General features: G+C 42.8%; 2 protein-coding genes and 1 long non-coding RNA gene across 6 annotated transcripts in view; 1 reads left to right on the top strand and 2 right to left on the bottom strand.

The window, feature by feature from the left end:
* LOC111846787 (insulin gene enhancer protein isl-2a) lies at positions 1 to 5,235 on the bottom strand. Of its 3 annotated transcripts, none has more exons than XM_023817383.2 (6): positions 4,902 to 5,235; positions 4,349 to 4,538; positions 3,715 to 3,977; positions 2,069 to 2,355; positions 1,134 to 1,301; positions 1 to 706 (listed from the first exon to the last, which is right to left on the bottom strand). In XM_023817383.2, exons 1-6 carry the CDS (start codon positions 5,092 to 5,094, stop codon positions 668 to 670), a joined length of 1,140 nt encoding a protein of 379 aa, XP_023673151.1. In that variant the 5' UTR covers positions 5,095 to 5,235; the 3' UTR covers positions 1 to 667. The 3 variants fall into 3 exon arrangements, with proteins under 3 accessions (XP_023673151.1, XP_023673143.1, XP_023673134.1); XM_023817375.2 differs by having other exon boundaries at positions 1 to 719; positions 2,069 to 2,352; positions 4,902 to 5,217; XM_023817366.2 differs by having other exon boundaries at positions 1 to 719; positions 4,902 to 5,216.
* LOC140593450 (uncharacterized) lies at positions 717 to 25,704 on the top strand. Its single transcript, XR_011993820.1, has 3 exons — positions 717 to 986; positions 4,964 to 5,063; positions 25,578 to 25,704. It is a non-coding gene; the product is annotated as an uncharacterized lncRNA (long non-coding RNA).
* Positions 20,496 to 27,032, bottom strand: part of LOC111847652 (transmembrane protein 266-like) — a 28,898-nt gene continuing 22,361 nt past the window's right edge. The window contains exons 8-11 of one of the 2 annotated variants that reach the window (XM_072718175.1): positions 25,618 to 25,733; positions 24,447 to 24,639; positions 22,198 to 22,257; positions 20,496 to 21,874 (exon numbers count right to left, since the gene is read on the bottom strand). In XM_072718175.1, the coding sequence (XP_072574276.1) occupies positions 21,261 to 21,874; positions 22,198 to 22,257; positions 24,447 to 24,639; positions 25,618 to 25,733 (983 nt within the window). In that variant the 3' untranslated portion in view covers positions 20,496 to 21,260. Of the gene's footprint in view, positions 21,875 to 22,197; positions 22,261 to 24,446; positions 24,640 to 25,617; positions 25,734 to 27,032 lie in introns of both variants that reach the window. The other variant, XM_072718174.1, reaches the window with a different exon arrangement.

Raw genomic sequence — 27,032 nt, 5'->3', positions numbered from 1 at the left:
TTCTCAGTAATTCAGTTTATTATTAATAATAATTATTATTATTACTATTATTATCATCGGTTTCTGATCTCTGTATGAACGGTTGTTCTCGCAATAAATAACAATAACTTACTTTTGTTCGAGAGGCACAAACAATATGTCCTCCGTCCATTAAGATAAAATATTTTACAACAAGAATATGTTTTATATCACCTTCGGAAATCATGCGCGTTAAGACAAACACGAGGATCTGGAGACTCAATAGCGAAATATATAAAAATGTGTAAGAAATGAGACACAACGATCACCAATGAATGAAAAACGCTCAGCACGGATAGAGTTAGTGGCTCCGAGTCAGCGTTAGGAAGACTGGTTTGTATATCCTTCATGATGTCTTCTGGGGTTGCAAACGCAGCTGGCGATGCGATTATGTTGAGTTATTTCTCCACCCAAATCCTCACAATGATGACTTGCGCGGTCTTCATTGAAGATAGCGTTCGCTTATGGGAGATCGCTAACAGTGCATCTTCCATGACAAATCCTCTGTAAAAGATCTCTGGGAGCTGGTCTGTCGTCATGCAGGGCATCAGGAGCATGCTGGCCAGGGACAATCTCGGTTAGCTTCACGTCTCCACGGGGCTGGGCACCATACTATTCGGAGTGTCCGGTAACTGCGACGACAGGGACGTCACATCGCTGCCCGAGGAGTTGCCCAGGGAGCCCGATTCTGAAAAAGACACCTGTGACATGGAAACGGTCCTTTAAAAGCAAAGAATATGGAATGTGAACTGGGGTTATACGTGCCGTTAAATAATAGGCCTACTGAACTTAAAGCAACGGCGTTTTACAGAGGTTTTAGTTTTTATTCAGCCGAAAATGTTGTAAACAGAATGATCCGAACTGCCCAAATGGCGGATCCGAACTGCCCAAATGAACGAAATGCCAGAGCAAAACGTCTAGAAAGGTAATGATGTGTTCAGTACAGGAGGACAGTCGTACTGGACTGGGTGAGTATAGAATGCTGTCATAGATTTGCGCTATAAAATGCGTTTGCGTATTTCAAAACTGGAGGGGAAAAAATAAAAATCCACATATTCGCTTGATAAAGCTTTCGATGCTGCAGCTTAGTTGTAAAGTGGAGCGTTAATACTCACCAGTTGCTGGAAGGCGGGTTGATCCAAGTCACTTTGCAAGGCAAATTCACTTAAGGCTTTCCAAGGAGGCTGATAGGTTTGTACCTCCACCGGGTTACCTTGAAGCGTGTTGTCATGTCTAACCGGACTGCCTGCCACAAGAGGCGTACCCGTGAGGCCTTGCAGATTCTGGTAAAATATTTAAAAATGACTTATAAATACACACGAAAATATTACAAATATTTTTACATTTCAGAAACATATTGCATTGTAGATCAGTAATAGTATGTCTACTTTGTAATCGTAAACTTGTGAATCGCTCAAAAATAACTTTACGATATTTTTAAAATTCAAAACGAACGTGTCCCATATCTTAAACGATTAGGCATACTCTCACTCGGCCTGACTAAAATAAATGAAAATATCAGACGTGATCAAAATATCCGCCAAATGTTTTTCCATTCTCCTAGCGTTTATTTTGAGGATGAGCCGTCCAGTTTCTGAAGTTTCACCAAAAGCAGAAGTTCAGTCCAATAATAACGCTGTATCATACACCAGTCCAGAATTTACACCTCAGTTAGAGTTGCATGCAGTTTACAAAACATTTACCGTCTGGGAGAAATTTAATTTAGAATTGTGTCATAACATGCCTGTACAAATAGACCTATTAAGTTTAGCCTTCCTTCCTATATCAACAGCACGGCGCTAACAACGTTAAGGTCGTAGGTTAACATCCTAGAGAACACGCATGAACTGTATAATTTCCCTTCTACTGTAGGTCGCGTCAGATAAGTAGGCTATTATTTAACAATGAACAATAAAAGCGCTAAATGTAATTTTCCTTGAATGCAAACGATAAGATTCGTTGTGAAAAAAAATAGAATGACAGATTTACTTGCAAGCAGGTATTGCACACTGAGTAATGATAGGCTTGGGGTAATTAGGAAAACGCTTACGGTTTTGTCACAGTGCTGCTGCTGCTGGAGCTGCTTCATCAGAATGGACTTCTTCTTGTCCTTACAGCGTTTATTCTGGAACCAGACCCGTATGACTCGCGGACTCAGGCCCGTCATTTCCACTAGCTGCTCCTTCATCAGGGCGTCGGGTCTCGGGTTCGCGTTGTAGCACGTCCGGAGGGTGTGGAGCTGCTTTTCATTCAGCACCGTCCGTACGCGAGTGGTTTTCTCCGACTGCTTGTGGACGTGATTTCGATGGGGTGCTTGTCTAACCGATACTGGATCTGCTAAAAAAAAAACACAATTTAAAACGTTCAGCGTTTTGTTTTAAAATGAGTTTAGAATAATTTCTACATAATACAACACGTTGTGTGACCTCTACTGTATCGTACTATCCAAGGAACTATTGGTGGTTATAGCAGCGGCAGTAGGCCCAATAACAACAGGTTTAAATAAAATAAGTATAGCGATATTAATAAAATATCAGTAATCGATGCATTGTTTAGCTAAAAGAGTCCCTTTTCCTAATTTATTTTTTAAAAGAATTTGGCGTATTTCACATAACTGTGATATCAATTTTATGTTGATTTTTATTTTAATTACTTTTCTTTTCAAATAATATTAATGAAATTGCCTCTGTGGAATGTAAGCATATTTTCTTTGTTATGCTATCATTGTATGCAAATGACGAAGAAAGCAACGAATTTTATAGTAAATATGAATAACTGGCATTATTTTGTTACCAACTGAATAAAAAAATAATTGACTGAAGTATGGCATTTGAAATGGCAACGGCAAACTCAGATTGTCTTACGAACTGTTCTTGAAAAACACCAGAGACCTCACTGAATAAAATGTTGAGCAAATCAGCTACACCGAATTACATATTTAACAAACTCATAAGATCTATTCAAACACAATGACAGCCAAACGACACGTGCTGAGGCTATAGCGAAACGACATTCCCATCCGTCTCGTTTTTCACTGCTGTGTACCTTTATCTGTGACCCCTTAGCGAAACAGCGCGTCGGATAAATCCGCCCGCATATATAACAGAAAACAGTTGTTGTGTTTGTGAATACCCCGTTAATGGCACTTAAAATGCATATGGCAGCTTACCCTTTGGTTAAAACTGAATTTAACTTGTCAGGTAATAATCTCAGTTAAATAAACATTAACATTCTAGAGGGAATTTCTTTTTTAATTCTGGTGTCGATTGTGTAAACAATGCCATTTAAATCAATGTTTTTACACACTTTAGCTCAAAGATAATATTCGTATTCGTATTGGTCTGTCCGTTTCGACAATATGTATTATTAGCACGATAAACAATATTTAGGCCTATTACAGTATCCATTTATTATAGAATCTGTACATTTATATAATCTATTAAACATTACTCATGTATGTCCGAATACAGAGGCCTATTTTAAATAGGTCTAAAACTTATACTGAAAGCAGACATGGAGAAAAGCTATAAACAAAGATTATAATTTTCTGGCCAGTGTTTAGTTTGAAGAGCTCTGAAATAAATCTGCAACATATATAAAATAACAGTTGGCATTGTTTTTTCATGATTTCAAAACGCTGTCAATGCAAAAAAATGTCAGCCTATTACAACGATAGTAAGTAACGGGTGACCCTACCTGCCATGTGAAGTGACCTGTTGGAGTGAAGGTGCTCCGGGCTGATCGGGCTTCCGGCGGCGCTCCGCTCCAGCAATAAACCATAATCCGCCCGGCAGAGAAGCTCTTCATCCCGCAAAGAGAACTCGTCGCCTGGCAGAAGCTGCCTGCTGCACACCGAGCACCTGAAACACTCGATGTGATACACGCTGTCCCGGGCTCTCATGACTAAATCGCTGCTGCTGAAGCCAAGGTTACATTTAGCGCACTTGATGCCAAACAACCTGGATAAGATAAAATAGTCTGGTTTAGTATTTTACAGGCTTAGAAACCTTAATATCTGTATTCTGTTTAACATAAAACATTGTTGAGAAGTATATTTGTCAAATTGTTTTGACAAGACAAGACGCATATGCTTTGTTGCGTATCTATGAGAAATCTTAACTCTACAACGATACATTTTATTGTATAGCGGACATCAGCCAAAATAATAAAAGAGAAATATGTGGCGGGCTAGTGACTCATCTGGTTTGTTAAATTATGTGAATATATCAGAAAATAGTTACCATGTGTATGTTCCAAATGCACGTATGTAGAAATGTGATGTTACTGGACTAGTTCCATTGGTGGAAAAAAAACACGAGCGTGTATCTACCTTGCATAATCTCTTTTACAGTATGTTTTGCCGTCTCGAACAAAGCAAGTGCACGTTTCATCCAAGTACTGATTGCATTCCGCACACTTCAAACACGCAGCGTGCCACTCCAGGTCGGGCGAAACTCTCAGTATGTACTGGTCCTGTATCTGACTCCCACAGCCGACACACATAGCGATTGCAGGCTTCTCTGTTGGAAAGCAAAATATATCCGCTGAACCTCCAAAAGCTCCAAAATACAAAATAATTTTAACGAGTATTTATGTAGCATTCACGGTCAACAGAATTTGCAGTTTATTTCTATGCATGTTGCTAATAGAAATTTGTGTTTGCCTTGTCTTTGGCATTGGCAATAAAAACGTATATACCTGCCATATTCCTTTGATATCACAAAGGCGTATAATTAAATTATATAAATTTTCACCGCAGTTTCATTTTAAGTATTTTATTTCAAACAATTAGTGCACAGAATCCTCAGTGTCTCATTGAAAACAGCACGCAACTTCGTTGGAATAAAAATAACAAACAGATGAAAATGTACAATTTTACTTACTTTTGGAATGATCCCCCATATCACCCAAGAAAGAAGAATTCAAAATAATATCCACCATACAGGACGGATGAAGGAGAAAACGACAGATGCAGAAATGAAGAGGGAAGCCGCGTGCCCAGTCCCTTACTGCCTCATAACTTGTATCCTCAGAGCGGAGTACGGGTAAGACCCTGCAATGTCTCACATGCGGCATGACGTCACACGCACACTTGGACCCAGACGGGTCAATAGGGGGCAACAGTAGACCTGCCAAGTAATTGGTGAGGAGAGGAAAATTAATCTAATAAGTTTGTACTATTTAAGGAGTACATTTTTCGATTCATACTTTCCAAATAATAATAATAATAATACGACAGTAGTCAAAACACTTAATCTGCATACCCATTCTCGCTTCTACATGACATCTGTACTTTCAAAATTCAAAAACATATACACGCATCACACTTGTTAACATGTAGTATTGATGTACATGTCATTGGAAATTATGTGAACAATGGGTGACGTTAGTATTTGCTGCAAAGATTCCTGGCACATATTATTATTATTAGTCTAAGAATGTCAGAACCCATCGCACCCCTGGCATCGTTCTGGGAAAAAACGCCCCCTGCTGGGTGAAATATATATATCCATATTTCTCCGCTCCGGTCAAAAATCTCAGCATTATTACTGAAGGCAAATCTTTTGCTTATTAAGCTGCTTCGAATAAGTTTTTATTCGAATAATAAAAAAAACTATAGGCTTACTAATAACAAAAAACCTCATTTTAATGTTACTATTGCAACGTGCATTTTTTTTCAGCGAATGTTCCTGCATCCAACATTTTGAACGCAGGTCAATAATTTCTAAACATAATTTTAAGACGAACCTTTTCAGACCTGTTTTTAACGTTGATCACAATGTAAGCATAATGATTAACACGGTCCGTATTCATTTCTAATATCCCTATCATATATGGGCATGTTTTCATGTCAATAATCTACAATACAGTAATATACCGACTGAAACGTGTCTGAATCATTAGATCCCATTTTCTTTTTTTTCGGTCTGTCTAGCCTATACTTGTCACGTTGACTCATTTCTGGATAGATATTAAATATCTCGAAGTGCAATTAATTTTATAAACGGCCTGGTAAATCAAATAAATGTTTTCACGTTTAAACACATGGAAATAAATTACATATACTAACCACTTTTGTTTCGAATTGCTTTGTTCAGTCACTTTTCATTTTGTATTTCCAAAAGGAAACTATTTGATGATGAAGCGTAAGAAATCCCACCATCACACCGGCAAATCAGTGGCGATAAATGTACGAGGAAATTGTTTTATTCGAAGGCTGTGAATTGTGTTACACGGATCACAGTTTAATTGGAACGTTGAAGTTTTTTCCATCTCACTTGCTCTCGTCACATTTATCGAAATCCGTGAATGGACTGGAAACACAGTGACACGCTATAACTCGTAAATCGTGACAGCAAATTTAAACGTTAAAATGACATGCGTTGGTGTTATACGGTTTAACACCGGATACGTTTAAACTCCCAATGCAAACCAATAAAAGATAACATCTTTCTGAGAAGTTGTAGTAGCGTATGTCTATTCACGGCCATATATTTATTAATAGATACGCTACAACAACAAATTCGGTGATTATGTTTATATGAAACAAAAGTAATACAGATTTTCATTCATAGGTTGAACTAAATGTTCGAGCTAAATCCTGAAATTAAAACGAATTTAAAATAATAAGTAAAACATTGAACCTAATCTTTGACGACGCTGTTTACTTATTAGCCAATTGTGGTAGGAAATAGCTTATGTAACAAATCACATAAAAATCACATAAAAATCACAAGTCGTACTTGCTATCAAAAACACAAGTAGGCCTATATTTAACTGTATTAATTTTCACTTTAACATTTGGGTGGTTCTGGTGTCCATATTTCAGGCCGCAATCAAGTTAAGTTTAACCATAATGTGATTTTAATACATTTTTAAAACTTGTAGGGTATATGAAAACTTTATATCAAAACATAGTTGAGAAAGGTTTGCAGAGACAGTGTATAATAAATCCGATTGAAGTCACACAGATAACAACTACTATACATATAACAAAATCAATAACATAAAATCAAATATTTATGAAATAGGTTTAGCTGTTTAGAGTGTTTAGCTTCTGACTACTTACAAACGTATTCTTATATAGCTTATATAGCTTGCTGTGCTTTCGCTCTCTCGCTCTCTCTCTCTTCCCCCTTTTTCCCGGATTTTAAACTCCATCCATCTTAGTATGTTGCCGCTGCTGTTGTTAATCACCGCTGTACTGGAAAGACGATGCTACTTTAGTTTATTCTCTACACGGTCAAAGGGCGATCACTCAATGCACAGGACAAGGACAATAAGACCACATTAATAAGTTAAAGCGATTAATGAAACCTACCCGATCTAGCGTAATTCAGCGCAATGCTATAGCCTACGTGAGCACGTAAGGAGCGCCTGGTGAGCCGCGCTGCACTTGCCAGATAAGCATAGCCGCTTCAGACAGACCGCAGCCAGGGGTGTTTGTCCGAACCAGAATTGGGTGCAAATGTAGAATACTATACTACTTCTTCGGTAATTTTAATTCAGTTCACTTAAACGCATTTCATGTATCTTGTGGAGCAGGATTTTAAATGAATTTGTAAAACCAATAGTAGGGACAGTTTCATTATAAGAATTATAACCTGGCGCTAACATTTTTTAGCATATTTTCTCAGTATTTAACAGATGACGTTCAAAACGTTCATAACCTCTGAATACTGTCGATTTATGAAGCTTAGCCAGCACTCTTCTATGCCTAAAATAAATGTCTAGTTTCTGTACCTAATTGTAAGTGCAACTAAAGTAGTGTAAGTTGGCATCTTATAAATGAATAGAAATTCATTTTTGTAAAGAAAGATAAAACAAACAAAAACATCATATCAAATATAATGTGAAGATTTTTACTTAGTATTCTCGGCAGCCCATCCATCCATCCATCCATCCAGCCGTCCGTCCGTCCATCCATCCATTCATCCTTCCATCTTCCACCCACTTATTCTGTACAGGGTCGCGAGGGCATGACGCCTGTCTCAGACATTTGAGCAAATTTGCTTGCGCAGTTGTAAGTAGGCCTGCACGGAGGCCCAGGCTCCGTGGGAACGCGGTGTCACACGGCCGGTGACTGGAAACACTACAGGAAAAACTTTTGGAAGATGGACTTTCGTTTACCTCGTTACACTACAGAAACAAAATAGAATGTCATATAAAAACACAATTTCACAATAATGTAATACGGCATCTATTTTGTACTCGCACTGTTCCAGTACTTTTGGGCAAGTTCATATCAGTCTGTTTGAATGTGAAATTCCTGTCTGTTACTAACACAGAACAAGTGACGCAAGTTTTAAATATCATAAAAATCTTCTCTATTGAATATTTTAATATAGCTAATTCACTTTTCTGTGTTTAAAGTGATTAGCCGCATGTTTGATATATTTCTTTAACATATTAAAAAGAATTGACATTGTTATTATCCGTTGTCGCATGTTTTGCAATTTGTCATGTGTATAGAGCTGTCACCTTGGTGATCTAATGGTATTTAAATTGAATTACAATACATTACACGTATGTTGTGTATTACAACCCAACTTGTATTGACTAAAGCAGGATATTAGTCTCGGTGTTCCCGAATAGCTGAGTGCACTTCGCATGATCCATGTTTATATTGTAGATGCCGTCTTATTTTATCAGTAATCATCTTTGAAGAAACTCTTTTTGAAGTCAGTTTTTGGATTTGTTTTTTAAAGTTAACTTTGAATTTTTGCTTTGCTCTATATACGCAGGCTATTTTGGATTAAACTTACTAAATTTCCTTAGTTGTTTCTATAATCGTAAGAATGACATCGAAACAACAATCCACGTGTTACTTTAGTGCGCTGGAAGTCTTTTCTACTATAGAAGCACCGTTAATGTCACCAAGTGGATCCTCTTTCAGATATCTTTAAAATCATTGCTATTATTCATTGTTCCATCGATTTACTTTGGACATCATTTGACCTTTTATCTCTGTTGCAAATATTCTCTTTCTACGTACACTAAGGCTTTTTTCGTAACTGTTTCAAGCATAGGGTCAGTGACAGAGATTATGCGTCCAAGTGGACCGCACAAAATTCTGCGTGAATCTGTTCATTTATTCAGATTCTCTGAGCTCAAGGTTTATTCTGGATCAGCTTTCTTGACAGGTATTTCAGCTGCATATTTTTGCAAATTGTTCAGTTTATGTCGCATCACGAACGTTTGTTTGGGCGATTTGGATTTTCTCGCGCTCCACACTCCATAATGTTATTATCGGTACTGTCATTCATCTTGAACCATCCATATAGGCCTACATAACCGCGATTCCGCCCGCGTGTATTGTTTCGGCCTTACTATTGCTTTCCGATAGTTTTTATTTTCAGACATTGTGATATTGAAGCTTACCAGACCAGCTTTCTGTAAAGACTGCTTTGTTTTCTGATTTGTGGAAGGAAACTGACGGATTATTCATCGTTGTGCTGCCGGTCTTAATCGGGCCAATTCGATTTCATCGCATTCCAATCTGAAAAATTAGAAAAACGTGCGCGATGTTTATGCGTGCGCGTGCCCAGTAACGGGAATAGTCATGCCGTAGTTTCTCCGGTTTTCCTTCAAGGTAGCACGCACTGTAGAAGGGGCTGCTCTATGGTAATTAGATAGGACTTTCCCATGTCACACCAGTTTTACTTTAGCAGAAACATATATTTAACTTTTTTATATGTCCAAAAAAAAACTATGGTGGAACGCAAGAAGCGTTTAATCGAATAGAAATGGATGGATGGATGTACCAAACATTAACAGAACGCGTCAAGGTAGCAAACTTTCTTGTGACTTTTGAGTTTGCACGTCTTACTTATCTTCGTCGGCTGTAATAGTAATAACAATGCTTAATATACAAGTACAAATTTATATACACTGCACCAAAATAAAACAAGTGATTCGTGTGATATTTTAATGAATGATCACGTGCTCTTATATGGACCTCGTAGTTGATGCTGTTTCAACTGGCAAAGGTCCGTGCGTTGTCTAGGTCTTGATACATAAACGTGGTGATTTTATTGGCTTGTCCTGATTTAATTTTCTTGCTGGCCTTCACTGTGTAACACCTGAGACCGCCAGTCATGCACTTTCGTAAACAAACAGGACGTCGCTCAGTAATAAACTATAAACCCATCCCTACAGCAATGGGAACAAAATAAAGATTAGCCTACTTCACCACATACATACTGTACTTCAAAACCGAACAAGCTTTGAAATCGAGTAAGATTAAAAAAGGTTTATTTTCCATTAACCTTTTCAGGTGACAGACAGGCACTATTTGATGGCTTCACATCCCCTCACAGCTATCACTGTATTTCTATGATTTTTAAAATATGTTTAGATTCATATTCAAGTTTAGAAACTTCGTAATCTAAGGTTTTTGGAAGCATTTAATTTTGTACAAGACTTTGAAAACTATAAGAAGAGGAAAATAAGCCTTTATCCATAATTATATGAAAGAAGAACTATACTGTGGATATATAATTCATTTGATTAGATCATACCGAATTCACATAATAATTGCTGTCTGTGGATACATCTGCGCGGTTGCTGGATGAACTCGACGCATTATTGTCTTAACCGATGTGACTGTCTGTTGTCTGCTGCGTTTTAATAATTAACAACTTATAATTATTCCACTAAGAAGCATTTTCTCAGTCCATACAAGTCAAGTATGCTAGAACGTGTCCGTGTTAATGAACATTTGCGACATTCAGAAATACCGACTCGGTGTCGCTTCGTTACTTCATAAGAATCAGAGTGTTTTCAATATAGTGGGAAGCAGTTTTGAGTAAAAAAAAAACAATCAAAGAAAAATAACTTCCATAATTAATATTTATATACACCATGAAAAAACAGACTTACATAGCATCTACATGTGTAGATAATATAATGTATACAAAAAAATTTTTTGTATCTGTGGGCAAAGTCGGATAAATGAGACTTTGAAGTAACCACAGTAATTAGTATTTGTTAGATTGTATGCTAATATGTTACAATGTATCTGTTGCAATGAGGTATTCATCTGTCTACTTCGTGAAACTTTATCATGTATTTTCTTCTCCTCTTGTATGTGAAGCCCACTACTCGTAACAATATTCCAGTGTATCTACAGCCAATAAATAGTTTGTAAATGTAAAGAACTGTACAGTGGACAGCAATCCGAGCAACGTGCTTAGCTCATGCCTGTACGTTAAGCCACGATGTGCAGTTTTTCAGGAGCTGGCCTGAGACACCTTACGGACGGCGCTGCGTGTCAGTGCGGGGCTCACAGCATCACTTAGGGGGTGATTTATTAACAGACCGACAGATGGACTGGTGCTCCGGGCGCAGCTGCGAGGTCCTGCCGGAGGAGGGGGGGGTGGGTTGGTCCGGGGATGCCGAACCGGTGGTCTTTGCTTCTCCTGGGGCATGTATACATTTTTAAGAGATTGCCTGCCTAGAAGTAGTTTGCAATGGAAAACTTTGGAGAAGTGTCCGCATGCTGCTAGGGACCGAGGTATATGCGGCTGATTTTTTTTTCTTTCCGACTTGACAGGGCTTTCATACTGTATTATCCGGCCGGGCTTTTAACTCTAGGAGAACTGTGTTCACAAATTGATGCTCTGCTCCTCTGGGGTTACTGCAGAAACATTAAATCGTACTGAAATATTCATATGTGAGTGCATTTAGCTGAAAGCCATTGATGTGCTTCTCCCAAGAGGGAAAATGGAAATGCTGCCGGGCCGTCTGTCTAGCAGACACCACAAGCAGTCTTCTTAAGAGTAATTACAGGGGCTGCCCGGTGAGGGTCCGCGGGGTCTCGCTACTGGGGCGGGGCTGATGGGGAAGATTTGGTCGGTGTTAGTCTTCAGTCTCAGGGCTTGGATTAGCTCTTTAAAGATTAGGGCGGTAAACGCGATCAGGACCAATCTCAGACCGCCCGCAAAGGACACGCAATTCTCTGTGGACGCGAACCGCGGTCATATATCTACAGTTAGAAAAGTGTGGATTTATGCAGGGAAATACAGTGGTACCTCAGAACTCGAACTTAATCCGTTCAGAACTCCGGATCGAATCCTAAAAAGTTGAAGTTCTGATCGAATTTTCCCCATAAGAAATAATGGAAAACCAATTAATTGGTTCCCGACCCCAAAAAATTACACATAAATATGTTTTTTTTTTTTCGCATTTAAACACAAAATGAACCGGATAAAATAAGAAGAGCATATACTGTACTAAACACATCTAAGCACATTTATCAAAACAGAAATTTGTAAAGTAAGAAAATAAATGTATCCAAACAATGTGTCCTGCCCCATCCGCTCCTTCCGTGTGCCACGCCCCCTCTTTAACCCAGTGTGGAATCCCCGTGTGATTAGCTGTTTCTGGTTGTTGTCATTAGTCCTCTGTATTTAGTCCGCGTTTCAGTTTGTTTCCACAGTCCAGTCATTGTATTGTCCGTCTGCGTTTTGCCTGCCTTACCTGTCATTAAACCCGTATTCACCGACACCCTGACGTCTGCGCCTTTGTCTCTGGTCCTTCCCCACTCGGCAGGACAATATTATTATAATTAAATGTATTAATGGTTTATTATTAATATTAAAATAATTAATAAGAATTTTTATTTTTAAATACATTTTATTATATAATAATAATTACTGTTACTGTCTATCTGTCCTGACCGCTATCCGGCGAGCAGGCAGGAAGCGGGGAATGACACGGCAGGTAGACCAGAATCTAAAAACAAAGGGTTTATTTAGACGAATGGGGCTAACAGCGACGAACATCAATGACAGATCTGGGGAATACTGACTTAGACGCAGACTAAATACACAGGACAAGTTGAACATAACAGGCAACAGGTGAATACAATCGGAATAAACATGAGGTAACGAGGGGGGAGTGGCACACACGAGGATCGAACGAGCCGGGCGTGACACTATCATTGTCTAAATGTATTGTTACTGTCTAAATATATGTATTCAGGTAGTGTAAACATGCAGGATGCTATCACAGCGAATGCGAGACTGAGATTGAAGCATTACCCTTTGTTTCTGCTGAGAGACGTGCCACGTGACTCATTTCCTCAAGTGTTATCTTAGGTCGGTGTTCACGGTTTGACTTCTGAGATTCAGATCGAGTTCTAGGTATTTTTTTTTCCAAACTGGTTGGTTCGACTTTTAAGAAATTCGAGTTCTAATGAGTTTGAGAACTGAGGTACCACTGTATTTAAAGAGTTTGGGCAGAACAGCGTCCCTATTCCATCTGGTGGTGCGTAGGAGTTCAACAGTAGGGTATTTTCATAGAAAATGCACGCTATGCGTGGCTGATTTAAGAATGCACTGAGCAGATCCTACAGATCTCAGGATCTGTTCTTGGATCTGTGTGCCACGGCATATACGCGCCAGCTTCATATTTAGATACCTCAGCTGGAAAGGTAATAGCAGAAACTCTTAGCTATATATAGGCACTTTAATTTGTATGAATGATAATAGACTCCTTGTAGTTGGCTTAATAAATTAACAGGCTTCTTTCCTTGACATTGAAAGCTCTTGGATGTATAAAAGTGCAGCTCTTGGTTTATTTCTGGAAACTTCACAGTGGTTAGGTAGAGGGTAATTTAATCTTTGCCTCCGCGTCTCTTTTATAATAACTCATGCACAAATATTTCTGGCCAGGACTAAATCATCATTAGCGTAACGTCTAGCGTAATGTAGAGAATATTCTATTCGATATTCTATCGCATCTAAGCCCATGTTAACTGCAGAAATCACATGAATCCAGGCATGATAACATTCCAGAGTGTATCTAGCTGTAGAGATTGGTCAACGTTGCCCTCCCTGAATGTGATGTATGGCTCACTAGCTTTGGCCTTCCCCGGGGCCTCCTCCCAGTGGGACATGCCTGAAACACCTCAACAGGGGGGCATCCAGGAGGCCCCTGATCAGATGCCTGAGCCACCTCATCTGGCTCCTCTCGATGCGGAGGAGCAGCGGCTCTACTCTGAGTGCCTCCCGAATGACCAAGCTCCTCACCCTACCTCTAAGGGAGAGCCCAGCCACCCTGCAGAGGAAACCCATTTTGGCTGCTTGTATTCGCAACCTCGTTCTTTTGGTCACCACCCACAGCTCATGACCATACGTGAGGGTAGGAACATAGATCGACTGGTAAATCGAGAGCTTTGCTTTTTGGCTCAGCTCCTTCTTCACCACGACAGACCGATGCAGCGCCTGCATCACTGCTGACGCCGCACCGATCCGCCTGTCGATCTCCTGCTCCATCCTTCCCTCACTCGTGAACAAGACCCTGATATACTTAAACTCCTCCACTTGGGGAAGGACCCTCTCCCCGACCCGGAGAGAGCACTTCACCCTTTTCCGGCTTAGGACCATGTTCTCGGATTTGGAGGTGCTGATTTTCATCCCAGCCGCTTCACACTCAGCTGCGAACTGCTCCAGTGAGAGCCGAAGGTCACGGTCCGATGAAGCCAACAGAACCACATCATCTGCAATAAGCAAAGACCTAATCCTGAGGTCACCAAACCAGACATCCTCAACACCCTGGCTGTGCCTAGAAATTCTGTCCACAAAAGTTATGAACAGAATCGGTGACAAAGGGCAGCCCTGGTCCGACTTACTGCCGGCAATGTGGACCAAACTCTGACACCGGTCGTACAGGGACTGAACAGCCCTTATAAGGTAGCCCAGCACCCCATACACCCAGAGCACTCCCCACAGGATTCCCCGAGGGACGTGGTCGAATGCCTTCTCCAAGTCCACAAAGCACACGTAGACTTGTTGGGCAAACTCCCACGCACCCTCCAGGACCCTGCCGAGAGTATAGAGCTGGTCCGCTGTTCTACGGCCAGGGCGAAAACCACACTGCTCCTCCTGAATCCGAGGTTCAGCAATACGAGGGACCCTCCTCTTCAGGAGCCCCAAAAAGACCTTACCTGGGAGGCTGAGGAGTGTGATCCCCCTATAGTTGGAACACACCCTCCAGTCCCCCTTCTTGAAGAGGGGGACCAATACCCCGGTCTGCCAGTTCAGAGGCACTGCACCCGATGTCCATGCGATGCCACAGATGCATGTCAACCAGGACAGCCCTGCAACATCCAGAGCCCTGAGGGACTCCGGGCGGATCTCATTCACCCCCGGGGCCCGGCCACCGAGGAGCATTTTAACCACCTCAGCAACCTCTGCCCCAGAGACAGGGAAGTCCACCCCCAAGTCCCCATACTCTGCTTCTTCATTGGAAGGCGTGTTGGTGGGATTGAAGAGGTCTTCGAAATATTCCTTCCACCGACCCACAACGTCCCGAGCTGAGGTCAGCAGCACCCCATCCCCACCATAAACAGTGTTGATGCTGCACCACTTTCTTGCCCTGAGCCGCCGGATGGTGGACCAGAATCTCCTCAAAGCCGTCCAGAAGTCGTTCTCCATGGCCTCACCAAACTCCTCCCACACCTGAGTTTTTGCCTCAGCGACCGCTGAAGCCGCGTTCTGCTTGGCCCGCTGGTGCTCATCAGCTGCCTCTTAAGTCCTACAGGCCAAAAAGGCCTGATAGGACTCCTTCTTCAGCTTGACGCCAAGTGCACATATGGACACCCTTGTTTGAACATGGTGTTCATTATGGACAATCCATGATAAGTACAGAAGTCCAATAACAAAACACCACTCGAGTTCAGATCGGGGGGGCCGTTCCTCCCAATCACGCCCCTCCAGGTCTCACTGTCATTGAAGTCCCCCAGCAGAACAAAAGAGTCCCCAGGAGGAGCGCTCTCCAACCCCCCTTCCAAGGACTCCAAGAAGGGTGGGTATTCTGAACTGCCGTTTGGTGCATAAGCGCAAACAACAGTCAGGACCCGTCCCCCCACCCGAAGGCGAAGGGAGGCGACCCTCTCGTCCACTGCGGTAAACCCCAATGTACAGGCGCCCAGCCAGGGGGCAATAAGTATGCCCACCCCTGCTAAATGCCCCTCCCCGTGAGCAACTCCAGAATGGAAGAGGGCCCAACCCCCTTCAAGGAGACTGGTTCCAGAGCCCAAGTCGTGCGTCGAGGTGAACCCTACTATATCTAGTTGGAACCTCACAACCTCGCGCACCAGATCAGGCGCCTTCCCTGCCAGAGAGGTGACATTCTACGTCCCTATAGCTAGCTTCTGCAGCCAAGGGTCGTACCGCCAAGGCCACTGCCCACAGGTGGTGAGCCCATTGGAGGGGGGACCCACGTACCTTCTTCAGGCTGTGCCCGACCAGGCCCCATGAGGTTAGAAGATGGTTGATGGAGAATGGTCTCACTGCGTTATCCGTTATGGTATCGTGATTTGACTAGTGTGGGAATTTCTCATGTGGTACGTGGGTGAGTTTTGCGCCTTTGCAGATAAGACTGACATTAATTTCTCTCCCTGCTCTCTCAGCTGAGTGACCCACTTTTATAAGGACTGTGAAGAAGGGTGTGTAGAACCTGAAAGAACCTCTTTTATGAAAACGTGACAGCTGAAGAAAAAAACAAAACTCTTTTGTAACCATGGCAACAGCCTCCTGAGTGGATGATGTGCTCTCAGGAATGTCTGAATTAAATGGGAACCTGAGAAGCTTTTCAGGAATCTATCTATAATTTATTTGCATTTTTGCTTCAGAGAATCTACAATGAGTGCTGTGGTCTGGATGTGCCTGGGATATATTATGCAGGACATATTTTTATGGTTATAATTGTGACGCTTACCTTTTGGCAGGGCATTCTATTGCTTATTTATGTGGCTGATGGTCATTTTCATCAACCCAGTGTCACGTGGAATCATAAGTCTGAGTGTATCGTAAAAGTTATCCTCAAAACTGCCATTATAGAATGATAGAATTCATTCATGATGTGGAAGCTTCCTTATAAGTTAGTTTAGCTATTTTTGTTACGAATTGCTGCTTTTAAACTTATTTTCTGTGCAGTTCCTGTCTCCTGCCCTTGAATGACTGTGCAATTTGAAAGTTCATATATATATATATATATATATATATATATATATATATTCCCTGTTATAAATATTTAATGAATATAAAAAAACACCATCACATAAGAAAACTTTTCTTAGATATTGTGTGAAATATTCAAATGAAAGTAATTAAATAAAATGTTTTGCTTAGAGATTGTCCACCAGATAAAAACCTGTCTACCAGTATGTTTAGGTAGATAATGGGATTTGCATTTTGAATTTTGGTGATTTGCTTTGAAATAGGTGTATTGAAATGCGCATCATTTGAACAATGCATTCTTGTAATACCATTAGCTAAAATGCAGTATCCCACAAGCCACAGCATATGTTAGAGGGCTGGAATAATTGAGATAAGTAACGCTGTACTTATATTTAGAAATGAAGTATCCAAAAGAAGTGCCCATACATTAACTGAAGGCACAATTAAAAATAGAAAAACATTTTTGCATTTGACTTTGATTTAAAGGAACGTTCCTCTATTGAACTTTTAAAGACAGAGTCTCCTGTCCGCATTTGTGATTTATCACTGCTTTTTAATGGCATCTCAGTTATAACTTGCCTACTGAGATTTTTCATCACTGGGGGGTGATATGTTGCCCGGGTGCCCACTTACCTTGTGTTTGCCACTGTGGGCAGTGGGCCAAATGTGCTGGGCACATTTCACACAGGCCCAGGGCTATAAACCTTTGCCCAAAAAGCACAGGCATTTCAATAACCAATAGACAAAACAATTACAGTGCCCAATCAATTTTGTATGAGGTTTTGTTCCACATAATGGATATGCAGATCTGTTTAATAATTGAGGCCCTCAATCAGCCGGTCAGGAATTGAGCCTGGAGTGTGCGCAGGTCGGGACGGCTGCTCCTCCAACCGGTGCAGTAACTGATAGTTAACAAGTGCACAGGATGTGAACCAGGAGTATCTTCTGTTACTGTCCACCTGGAGTTGACATGATCAGCTGATTCCAGCAGCCAGTCAGGATGCTCTCCTCACCGCTGGCTTGATTGTGTTGTAGAGCAGTGTTTCCCAATCCGGTCCTCAGGGACCCGCAGACAGTCCATGTTTTTGCTTCCTCTCAGCTCTTGGTAGCAAAAATGTGGACTGTCTGGCAGGGAGCTCGGAGGGAACAGAAACACGGACTGAGGAACGGATTGGGAAGCACTGTTGCAGCGTGTAGGCAGTGTCCACATTGCACTGCCACGTGTGAGATAGTCCCGTCGCTTCAGTGAACTCTAAGCATGACTGGCATTAACCAGCAGCAGCTGTAGAACGGTCACCTGGAAGTCATCAGATTACATGCGGTTGGCTTGCAGGTGACACTTTCAAAAACGTAGTAATTATGTCACAGCAAATAACGCTGCCTTTGCACCTTTTTCATGTGTGAGCCGCATGGCTGAGAGTACTTGATTCGAAGGTGAAAGTACGCAATTAGCATATCAGGTGGGATACATCAAGAAGGACATCGGGTTATGCAGCCATCCAGTGGGTATTTTCGCATGAAGACTTTAAGCCTAAAACCAGCTCACAGGTCTAATTCATCCTTGAAGACAGGAGTCGAATCAGTGCTTTGTGTTTTGTACTCTACTGACAATACTGAAAAACAGTGAAGTTCATACGAGTAATTTAACAAACAACAAATTCTAGCTTTAATACTGGACTTTGGTAACATCTGAATTGTTTTGATGTGCGCTCACACATCTTAAAAATTATAAATGTGCATAGATACATAAAAGAATTCATATTAAATTCAGGTCATGTTCTGTCTTGTGAGGTAATTTCTGATCTTTTAAGGTGCTCGTGGTTGCAGGTTTTTGATCACTTTTTAGTCACATTTTCACCGACAGAGTGTGGCATGTAAATGTGATTACCGTGTGGTTTATTTGTAAAATAATGCTCATTTCTTATACATGTTATTTGCTGTGAGTTGGATAAACAGACTTCTTTTGGTGAATATCATTTAAATTCATGGATGCAAACATCCCGACTGTAGACACATCACTTTTTCTTTAAGATGCATGAAGATTATGTGACCCTTTTATCCTCTACAGCAGTGTTTCCCAATCAATCCTCAGTGACTTGGAGGGAATACAAACATGGAGCTATTGTGGGTCCCTGTGTACCGGATTGGAAAACACTGCTGTTCAGGATGAGGGGGAACCTGCAGCCTGGCCCATGAGGCAGAGGGCAGGAGGTGGGCTTCACCCTGGACGGGATGCCAGTCCATCACAGGACACACACGACACGGGGCACCTGCATTAAAAAAAGGCAATGCTGACATTTAACCTTGTTGGAATGGATGCCCTGATTCTAGTTTGTGAGCTTAGGCTGACTACCAATGAGAAGCACGAGATGGGGAGGGGGGCAGGGGTTTATTAACCTCAGGGCACCCCCACTGGAAGTACCAAGGTAGGAGCAGCAGGGGAATCTATCTAACAGCGCACCTCTGCAATTAGTAAAATCAGTCACATACAAACTGCTATCAAATAAAACACAATTCCTCATAATACTATGAATAGATAGTTTCACAGACATACTGTATCATTGCATTATTTTTTCTGGTCTATTGGTCTATGTGAAATTGCTAAGAATAATGTCTGCATGCCAGTCTGCATGCCACCAAGGTGACTTTGTTTAGTTTTGACTTTCGGTTGACAGTGATGGGGGGGTGGGGGATGCATTCATACCCGAGTGCCAAATTATCACAAATGAAAACAGAAAGGTCTAAGCCCAGGTGCCCATTTTAGAAAAGAGAGGAAGCAAGAAGAAGAGAGACATGGAAGAGATAAAGGGATAAAGGAACGTAGATATTTGATCTCTTTATGAGTATGATATTATGCATGTAATGAAACAGGGTAGCATAACATGTGTGTTTGTTAGCCAGTAACAGTGTAATAACTTGATTCTCTTTTTTAGTTTTTATTATATACTGCAGTTTGTTTCTATTTGTCTTTGTTACTTTAGTTTTATATTCATGAATCTTATTTTGTATTAATTGTTATATTTATATAGTTTTAAATTTTATCATTATTTAATTGTATTGTTACAAATGTCAATAAAACTGACAGTTAGTGCTGAATGGTCCTTTTTATTGTTGGCGGAGGGGGGGCAGCTGAAGGTGGGCTTCGATTTGGGTGCCGTAAAAGCTGGAAGCGTCACTGCACACACATAAACAAACAAAAATCACACACTGTGAGCGATATGGAGACCCACTGCCGACCCTAAAATAAAGATATGCAATGAGAGAAAAAATACTCCTGTCCTGCAATAAGCAGGCTACTGATTCAGCCTACCACTGCGCTTTCAAATTTGCAGTGAAATCAAAGTGTGGTTTCATAAGTTTGTTACATAGAATATAATACAGATCAAACAGACTCATCTGAGAACATAACCATGGCGATCAGCTTTTCATAGTCAACAATTACTCTTACCTGTCTCAGCGTGAGGACTGCAAGCAGTCTGTAAAGGATTTAGCACACAATTACAATTTACCTTTATTTAACAAACTTTTATTTTTATCAATTGACAACAACTGCAGTCTTGCACTTGATCCCCCCATATTGGGAATATAAAAGGTCTGTAAACATGAAAGTGCACAGGGTTCGTTTGCCGGACGTAAAAGCAAGTCGTCTTAAAGGTTCATGCTATGAGCATCCATTCCACTGCATCATTCCCTTTACAGTACTTGTCCTATAAAATTTGAGAAATGTTTAGCTTTTTCTTTTTTAACCTCAACCGCCTGCCTGTCTGGTTTAAGGTTCGGACCTGAATGCGGTTACCCTCTCTGTGAATACAAATGTCAATATTTGTAACGTAGAAAGACCAAGGTAAGAAATTTACAGTGAATACAACTCATCCAATCAAATATACCCTGCAGTAGCCAGATCAGAGAGGACTATACATTTTATTATATTTCATACAAAGATAAAAGCCAGTCCCCACCCATCATCAGACCTGCCCCACTATCCCACGTGAAAGTGCAGTCATAATTAACACTGCCAATTACGCTTATTTCAAAGCCTCAGCATCGCCCCCTGCTGGTATTACATACTTAATGCTAATACATATATTTCTATATATTAGCTTCTGTGTTGGGACTGGTTCACATTGGAAATTCCTGATGATTGCTCAGTGCTGGTTCCTAAAATGCCCCATCCTGTCATCTTCTCCTCTGACAGTTGTGCGATTTGGCCTGAAATGTCTGCAGCTTCCCGCCAGGAGGTGGCGCTGGTGCCCCACTCCTACCCGCCCACCAACCTTAGGCGTCGGGCAGCTGGCTGAGCGGGGCATTGACGGGCCCCAGGAACCTGTACTTCTCCTCCAGTGAGGCCTTCCTGGCCTGCAGGTGGATGACGGGCTTGGTCTGGAAGGTGCTGAGGCCCTCCTGGTTCCTCTTGTTGTAGATGTTGACCCGGTGCTCCAGTTCTGGGCTGGTTTCGGCCGAGCCGGCGGGGCTCGGCAGTTTGAGGTTCAGTGGATCCAGGCCCTTCTGGGCCAGGCAGGAGTCCTCGGAGAGTGAGGAGAGTAACTCCTGGACCACGGCACTGGGGTCGTAGCGTTGCCGCCCCAGGGGGAAGGGGCTGGAGAACGGGGAGGGGGCTGTCCTCTCTGGCGGGCCGCCGTCCACCGAGGCCTCCTGGGTGATGCAGTCGGTGGTGGAGGCCAGCGTCTGGCTGCTGGAGCAGGGGTTCGCCGTGGAGATGCTGCAGGAGGAGCGGCACACAGTAGAGGAGGCGTCGCTGGCGGAGGCACCCGTGTGCTGCGGGTCCACGCTGAGCAGCCCCGACGACAGGTGGCGCGGGTTATTGGGGAGGTGGACGTCGATGGCTGTGGTGGTGATGATGTGGGCACCAGCCTCGGGGATGTCCACATCTGCAGGGGGGGGGGGGGGGGGTTAAAATGAGACAAATAGCATACGGCCGTCGAGGAGTCGACTTGGCATAAGTGCAGCTAGGCTGAGCTTCCAGTGAATACCCAGGGTCAAGTGTGAGCAGTGTTAGAGTAGGAGATACACAACATCTACCGGACAGAGCAAGAACCTAATAAAACTACAATTCAAATCAGCAGAGAGTACAACATTAGGGGCATCTTGGGAATGTGCTTGCAGAAAAAAATACTCATTGGTCACAGTACAGGCAGAGTAAGGGAAGCTGCCGGTCATTACTGACAGACAGGGGGCGTTACTGTACACTCACCGCTGCTGGGCTCGCTGTAGTACTGCCGGATGTAGTTGTTCATATCATCCCGACTCACAGCTTCTGAGAAAAGAGGCAGATTTAATTTGTGACACCTGAACAGGCATCATGTACAAACAAACCGCTGGTGTCCCGGTCCCTGAGTATGTGCGGCTATTAAGCTTTCCTGGTCACACCCATGCAGGACGATGCAGAATGAGTGTTTAACTTTCAGGGTCACTTCCTCAGGGTCTCTGTCCTACTGGCTTCTGGATAACAGAAATACATCCTTTTATGCTCACAATCTGTGTCTGCATGCTGGGTGGGGAATCCTAAAGACCACACGTCACTTAACTCTATGGGCTCTAAAACGACCCACAGTCTCATTGCATATCTTTGCTTTACAGCTTAACGATATCCAGGCTGTGGTGGCACAGCGAGTAGCACTGCTGCCTCATACCTCTAGGCCCTCTACTCTGGGTTCTCTGGTTCCTCCCCAGTCCAGAAACATGCTAAGGTGAACTGGAGTTACTGAATGGTGTGTGTGTGTGTATGTGTGTGTGTGTGTGTGAGCACTGCAATGGGTCAGTGTCCCATCCTGGGTTATTCCCTGCCCTGCAACTCTGAATGGGGCAAGCGGGTACAGAAGTTGGATGGATGGATATCTTTGCTCTTTATTTTTAGTCTTATTTTGCCATGATATTTTATCCATCCATTTTGTGTAATCTCATTTATTTTTCCTGCTTTAAATTTTTATCGGGGTCTTGTGCTGTGGAAGAAGCCCCCCACCCCCCATGCGCAAGCATAGACAGGATGATCGTCCCATAATTAATAACGCATGAACCAAAAAACAAGCCTTTTAAAAGTTTCCGGATATGGCGGCTCTCTCCTGCGCAGGCGTTTGCGTATCGCTGGTGCTGCTTCACAGAATAACCCTCCAAGTGCTTGTGCGAGTTCTCGCACGGCGCAGCCTAATTTTCTCACTGTCAAACAGAAAGCACTGCGACGGACAGTGGAGCACTTGGAAACGTAGTCAAATTTGTAAACACTGAGTTCAAATCAACTCATTTTACAGTATTAGGCATAGTATTTTTTTTAAATATCACTGGATTGATTAGAAATACATAAATGAATCTCTTTTCTATATATATAGGGTTATCTTTGATCCTTATAAACTTTGTACGCTGGGACTGTGTCCCTCCAAAACACCCCAAGAAGGATCGTTAATTTCGGAAATGGGGGTCACGCATAGACCCCCAATGGATGGATAAGTTAGGGTCTCAGAGCTGTATGACCTGATGAATGTTTTAACCCATGGCTAACAGGTCTGCAGCGATCTATAATGTGAAGGGATTGTATCCCCTGGATGCGTGCAGATATACATTTTGAGAGACCTGTTATTTCACACTGGTGTGTCATGGGATTTTTCCATCATCTTCAGTAAGAGGAGGGGTCTTTGAGACAGGAGAGAACCGCCCAAATCCCCCAGCTCCGCCTGACCAGCGGCTTACCCCGTCCTAAGTGCCCTTTTTCAGCACAGTGTTTTGGAAAACACCGCACTTGTTTCTGCAAGCCAGATTTCCCACAATCCCCTGGGGGCGGTCGTGTGACTGCTCTGCATGGCCTGCTGTGGTTTCCAGGTGAAAGGAACAGATGTTGGCTGGCGAGCGCCCCCCCCGCCGAACACGGCCCAAAGCACAGAGCACTCTGTACCTGAAATAGCCCTGGCCACCGCGGCGTGGGGGGGGGGGGGGGGCATGGGCTTCTGTCTCCATGAGACCCTAAAAGCTTTTTAGCTTCTATTGATCCCGATGGCTGCAGCCAGGAGCCACCGTGTGCTAATGGGGGGGGGGGGGGGGGATGCCCAGGGGCGAATCTGGCGGCTACACGGGGTGCGGCTTCTGCCCCACACTGATCTGATGTCACACCATTTGTAACTTTTTGTCTTCTGTGACCACATGTCCCAGCTGACAGACCACATGTCCCAGCTTAGCCCTGTCCAGAGATTTCAGGCAGTTCCTGTTAAACCTTGAATTTGATCAACCATTTACTTCATGATATATTAAGAAATATATAATAAATTATAAATGAATGGTGACTAGCTCTTACTCTCACGTCACATATAATAATTCTAATGTATTTATTATGAGGTCAAATTCTTGGTCCAAAAAACCGTCAACTGGCTGTTTGCTGATGTGAAGGTTGATTTATCCTGGTCTGATTTTGCCTGGGGACACCCAGGAAGGGGAGGGGGCAGGCGGCGGTGCTACCTGTGGGGGGCCGGGCCTCCCGGATGTTGCCGTGACCCTCGTCGTCAGACTCCCCGGGGGTCAGCCCCTCCACCACCTGGAAGCTACTGCTCTGCTTGTGCCAGACGTGGCGGATCTGCATGGCCGCCTCGCGCTCCGCCGCCAGGTCCAGGTCCTGCTGCGCCAGGTGGGCCCGCAGCTGCCGGATCTCGAACTGGCCGGGGTGCGAGTGGAGGGGACACGGTCAGAGGCTCCCACCCCCACGCCCCACTCCCAGCCCTGACATCAACATCCAAAGGGACAGGGCCATTCCATTTACTCACGAATGACTTACAATGTGTCAGAGACTCTATATTAACTATATATTTTACTACCACTCAAACTATGCATTTGCATGGGGCCCCCTGTTGGATACAAACAGTCACTACACTAAATATTAAATAAATCCTTTCTTTATTCGAGAGGTGCTGAAACAGCATGTTCTGCCAACTGGCTAGCTACCTATGATCTTCTGACTCTACTCACTAGCTATTTATTTAGCTTTTGAAACATCTGGGGGGGTGAAGTTGCACATAAACAGTATAATCCACATATAATACTCATCAGAAGTAGGCAGAGCTCAACATTTAATGTTTTATGGCTTGTATTTTTACATATCGCACACCATGTGCCTCACATGCAAAATATCGGTATCTCTCCGATTAAACACCCTTGAGTGTGTTATCTAATTGCACTACATGGGAAATGTCATTTCCAAGTTGACCTATAATTATATAACATATAACGCAAATTTCAAAGTGCTACAAAATAGGCCTGGTAGCGCATGGGGAGACTTAAATGATGTTTTACTGGCCTCTGCTGGCAGAACATAGAATTACAACCTGTGACTGCTAAGTTGTCATCCTGTTTTAGTGAATATAAGAGTTACGTAAATGAGTGATAAAGTATCTAAAGTCTATATCTAATAAATATATATAAAATATGCTATATAATTATTAGATATCTTACTAGGGGTGGCACAGTGGTTAGTCCTGTCGCCTCCCCCTCTGGGACCAGGGATCGAGTCTCTGCCTGGTCTCTGTGTCTGGAGTTTGCATGTTTTCCCTGCGTCATCGTGGGGTTTCCTGCAGGCACTCTGGTTTCCCTCCACAGTTCCCAAATCACCTATAGGTGTGAAAGGTGCGTGACTCACCGCCTGCTCCTGACAGATCTGCGTCAGCCTCTCCAGGTGATCTTCCCGAACCGCCTTGGCCTTCTCATACTGCTGGATCTCCAGCTCCATCTCCACCTTCACCTGGAGGACGTAGGCTGCGGCAGAGCAGAGCGGCACAGGTCACCATCCAGTGCCAATGACATATTTCTCCACAAGGAGCGCTGACAGCCAGGATGTGCCAAGATCAGCACAAATGACATGTCCAGTCATGAATGCCCCAAAACTACATTCTAGCAATGAAATATCTGCCCTATATTTGTTATCTTGTGTGTGACACCAGGCATGTAGTGTTTGAGGGTCACACAGAGCTTGCCTGAAAAGTAAAGCACAGAAATTCATTTAAAGTTGCTGTTTCTTGAGCTGATCCTGGAAAAACCTATTCAAGGTCATTACAGCGGAGAGGTTCTTGCTAACTTACAGCTTGGGAAAAAATTAGGAGACCACTGCAAAATTTTCAATTTCACTCATTTCTCAATTTATGGTTATGCGTCTGTGTGAAATATACATTTTTTTTAAAACTCCAGCCTGGCTCTTCCCTGCTTCTCATTGATGAAGGGCTTCTTCCTTGCTTTATGGGTCTTCAGTCCTGCTTCTAGGAGCCTGTTATAAATTATTCTATCAGTGCACCTCACACCACTTAATGTTTCCCATTCTTTTTGAAGGTTCCTTCAAAAAGAATGATACAGATGTCATTCTCTGATTCATGAAAAACTGTCAGATAAGCTGACAGTCATCTCTGGCATTAGAAAGTCACTTCTGCCATCTACCTGGCTGGTTTTTGGTCTCTCCCAGTGTCTCCTGCTTCACCTTGTTCTTGTGTACTGCTGTCTTTCTTACTTTGAGATTGGAAGCAGCCTGCCTCGCAGTGTAGCCTTCTGCCAGCAGAAGCAGGATTAAACCAGGATGTAACAACGCAGAATCTTAAAAACTATGGAGTGGTCTCTTAAATTTTCCAGAGCTGTAGATATATGGGTGCAGCTGGAGTGATCCCACATGGCTGAGTTAGAGTTACAAGTTTGCTCCTGATCTAACGCTCTGTGCAGAAAAGCTGCCTGTATCTATTGGAAGAGAGACACACTGGGTACTATGCATCATTCACGTCTGCATAACATATCAATCAAATGCGAGTGAAGTTTGCCAAACGTTGATGCGTTTATTATGTTTCTAACCATAGTAATGCAGGACCGACATCTGAATTAAGTTTCTGACTTTCTCTGAAAAATTTGCTTCACACTGACATAAAATGCATAATTTCCTCCATTAAGGATGTTTAAGTGGCAGACGGTGGAGCAGCTACTGGCTACAGCCCCGGAGACTCAACACGAGGTCCCAGCAGATCACTGGGTCACGCTGGGGCTCTAGCTACTGTGACAGGAGCATTTCCAGACATTTAC

Source organism: Paramormyrops kingsleyae, chromosome 11 (assembly GCF_048594095.1).
Source record: "Paramormyrops kingsleyae isolate MSU_618 chromosome 11, PKINGS_0.4, whole genome shotgun sequence".
NCBI classification, from domain to species: Eukaryota; Metazoa; Chordata; class Actinopteri; order Osteoglossiformes; family Mormyridae; genus Paramormyrops; species Paramormyrops kingsleyae.
Note: the sequence above shows the minus strand (reverse complement) of the source record. Positions and strands in the feature narration are given on the sequence as shown.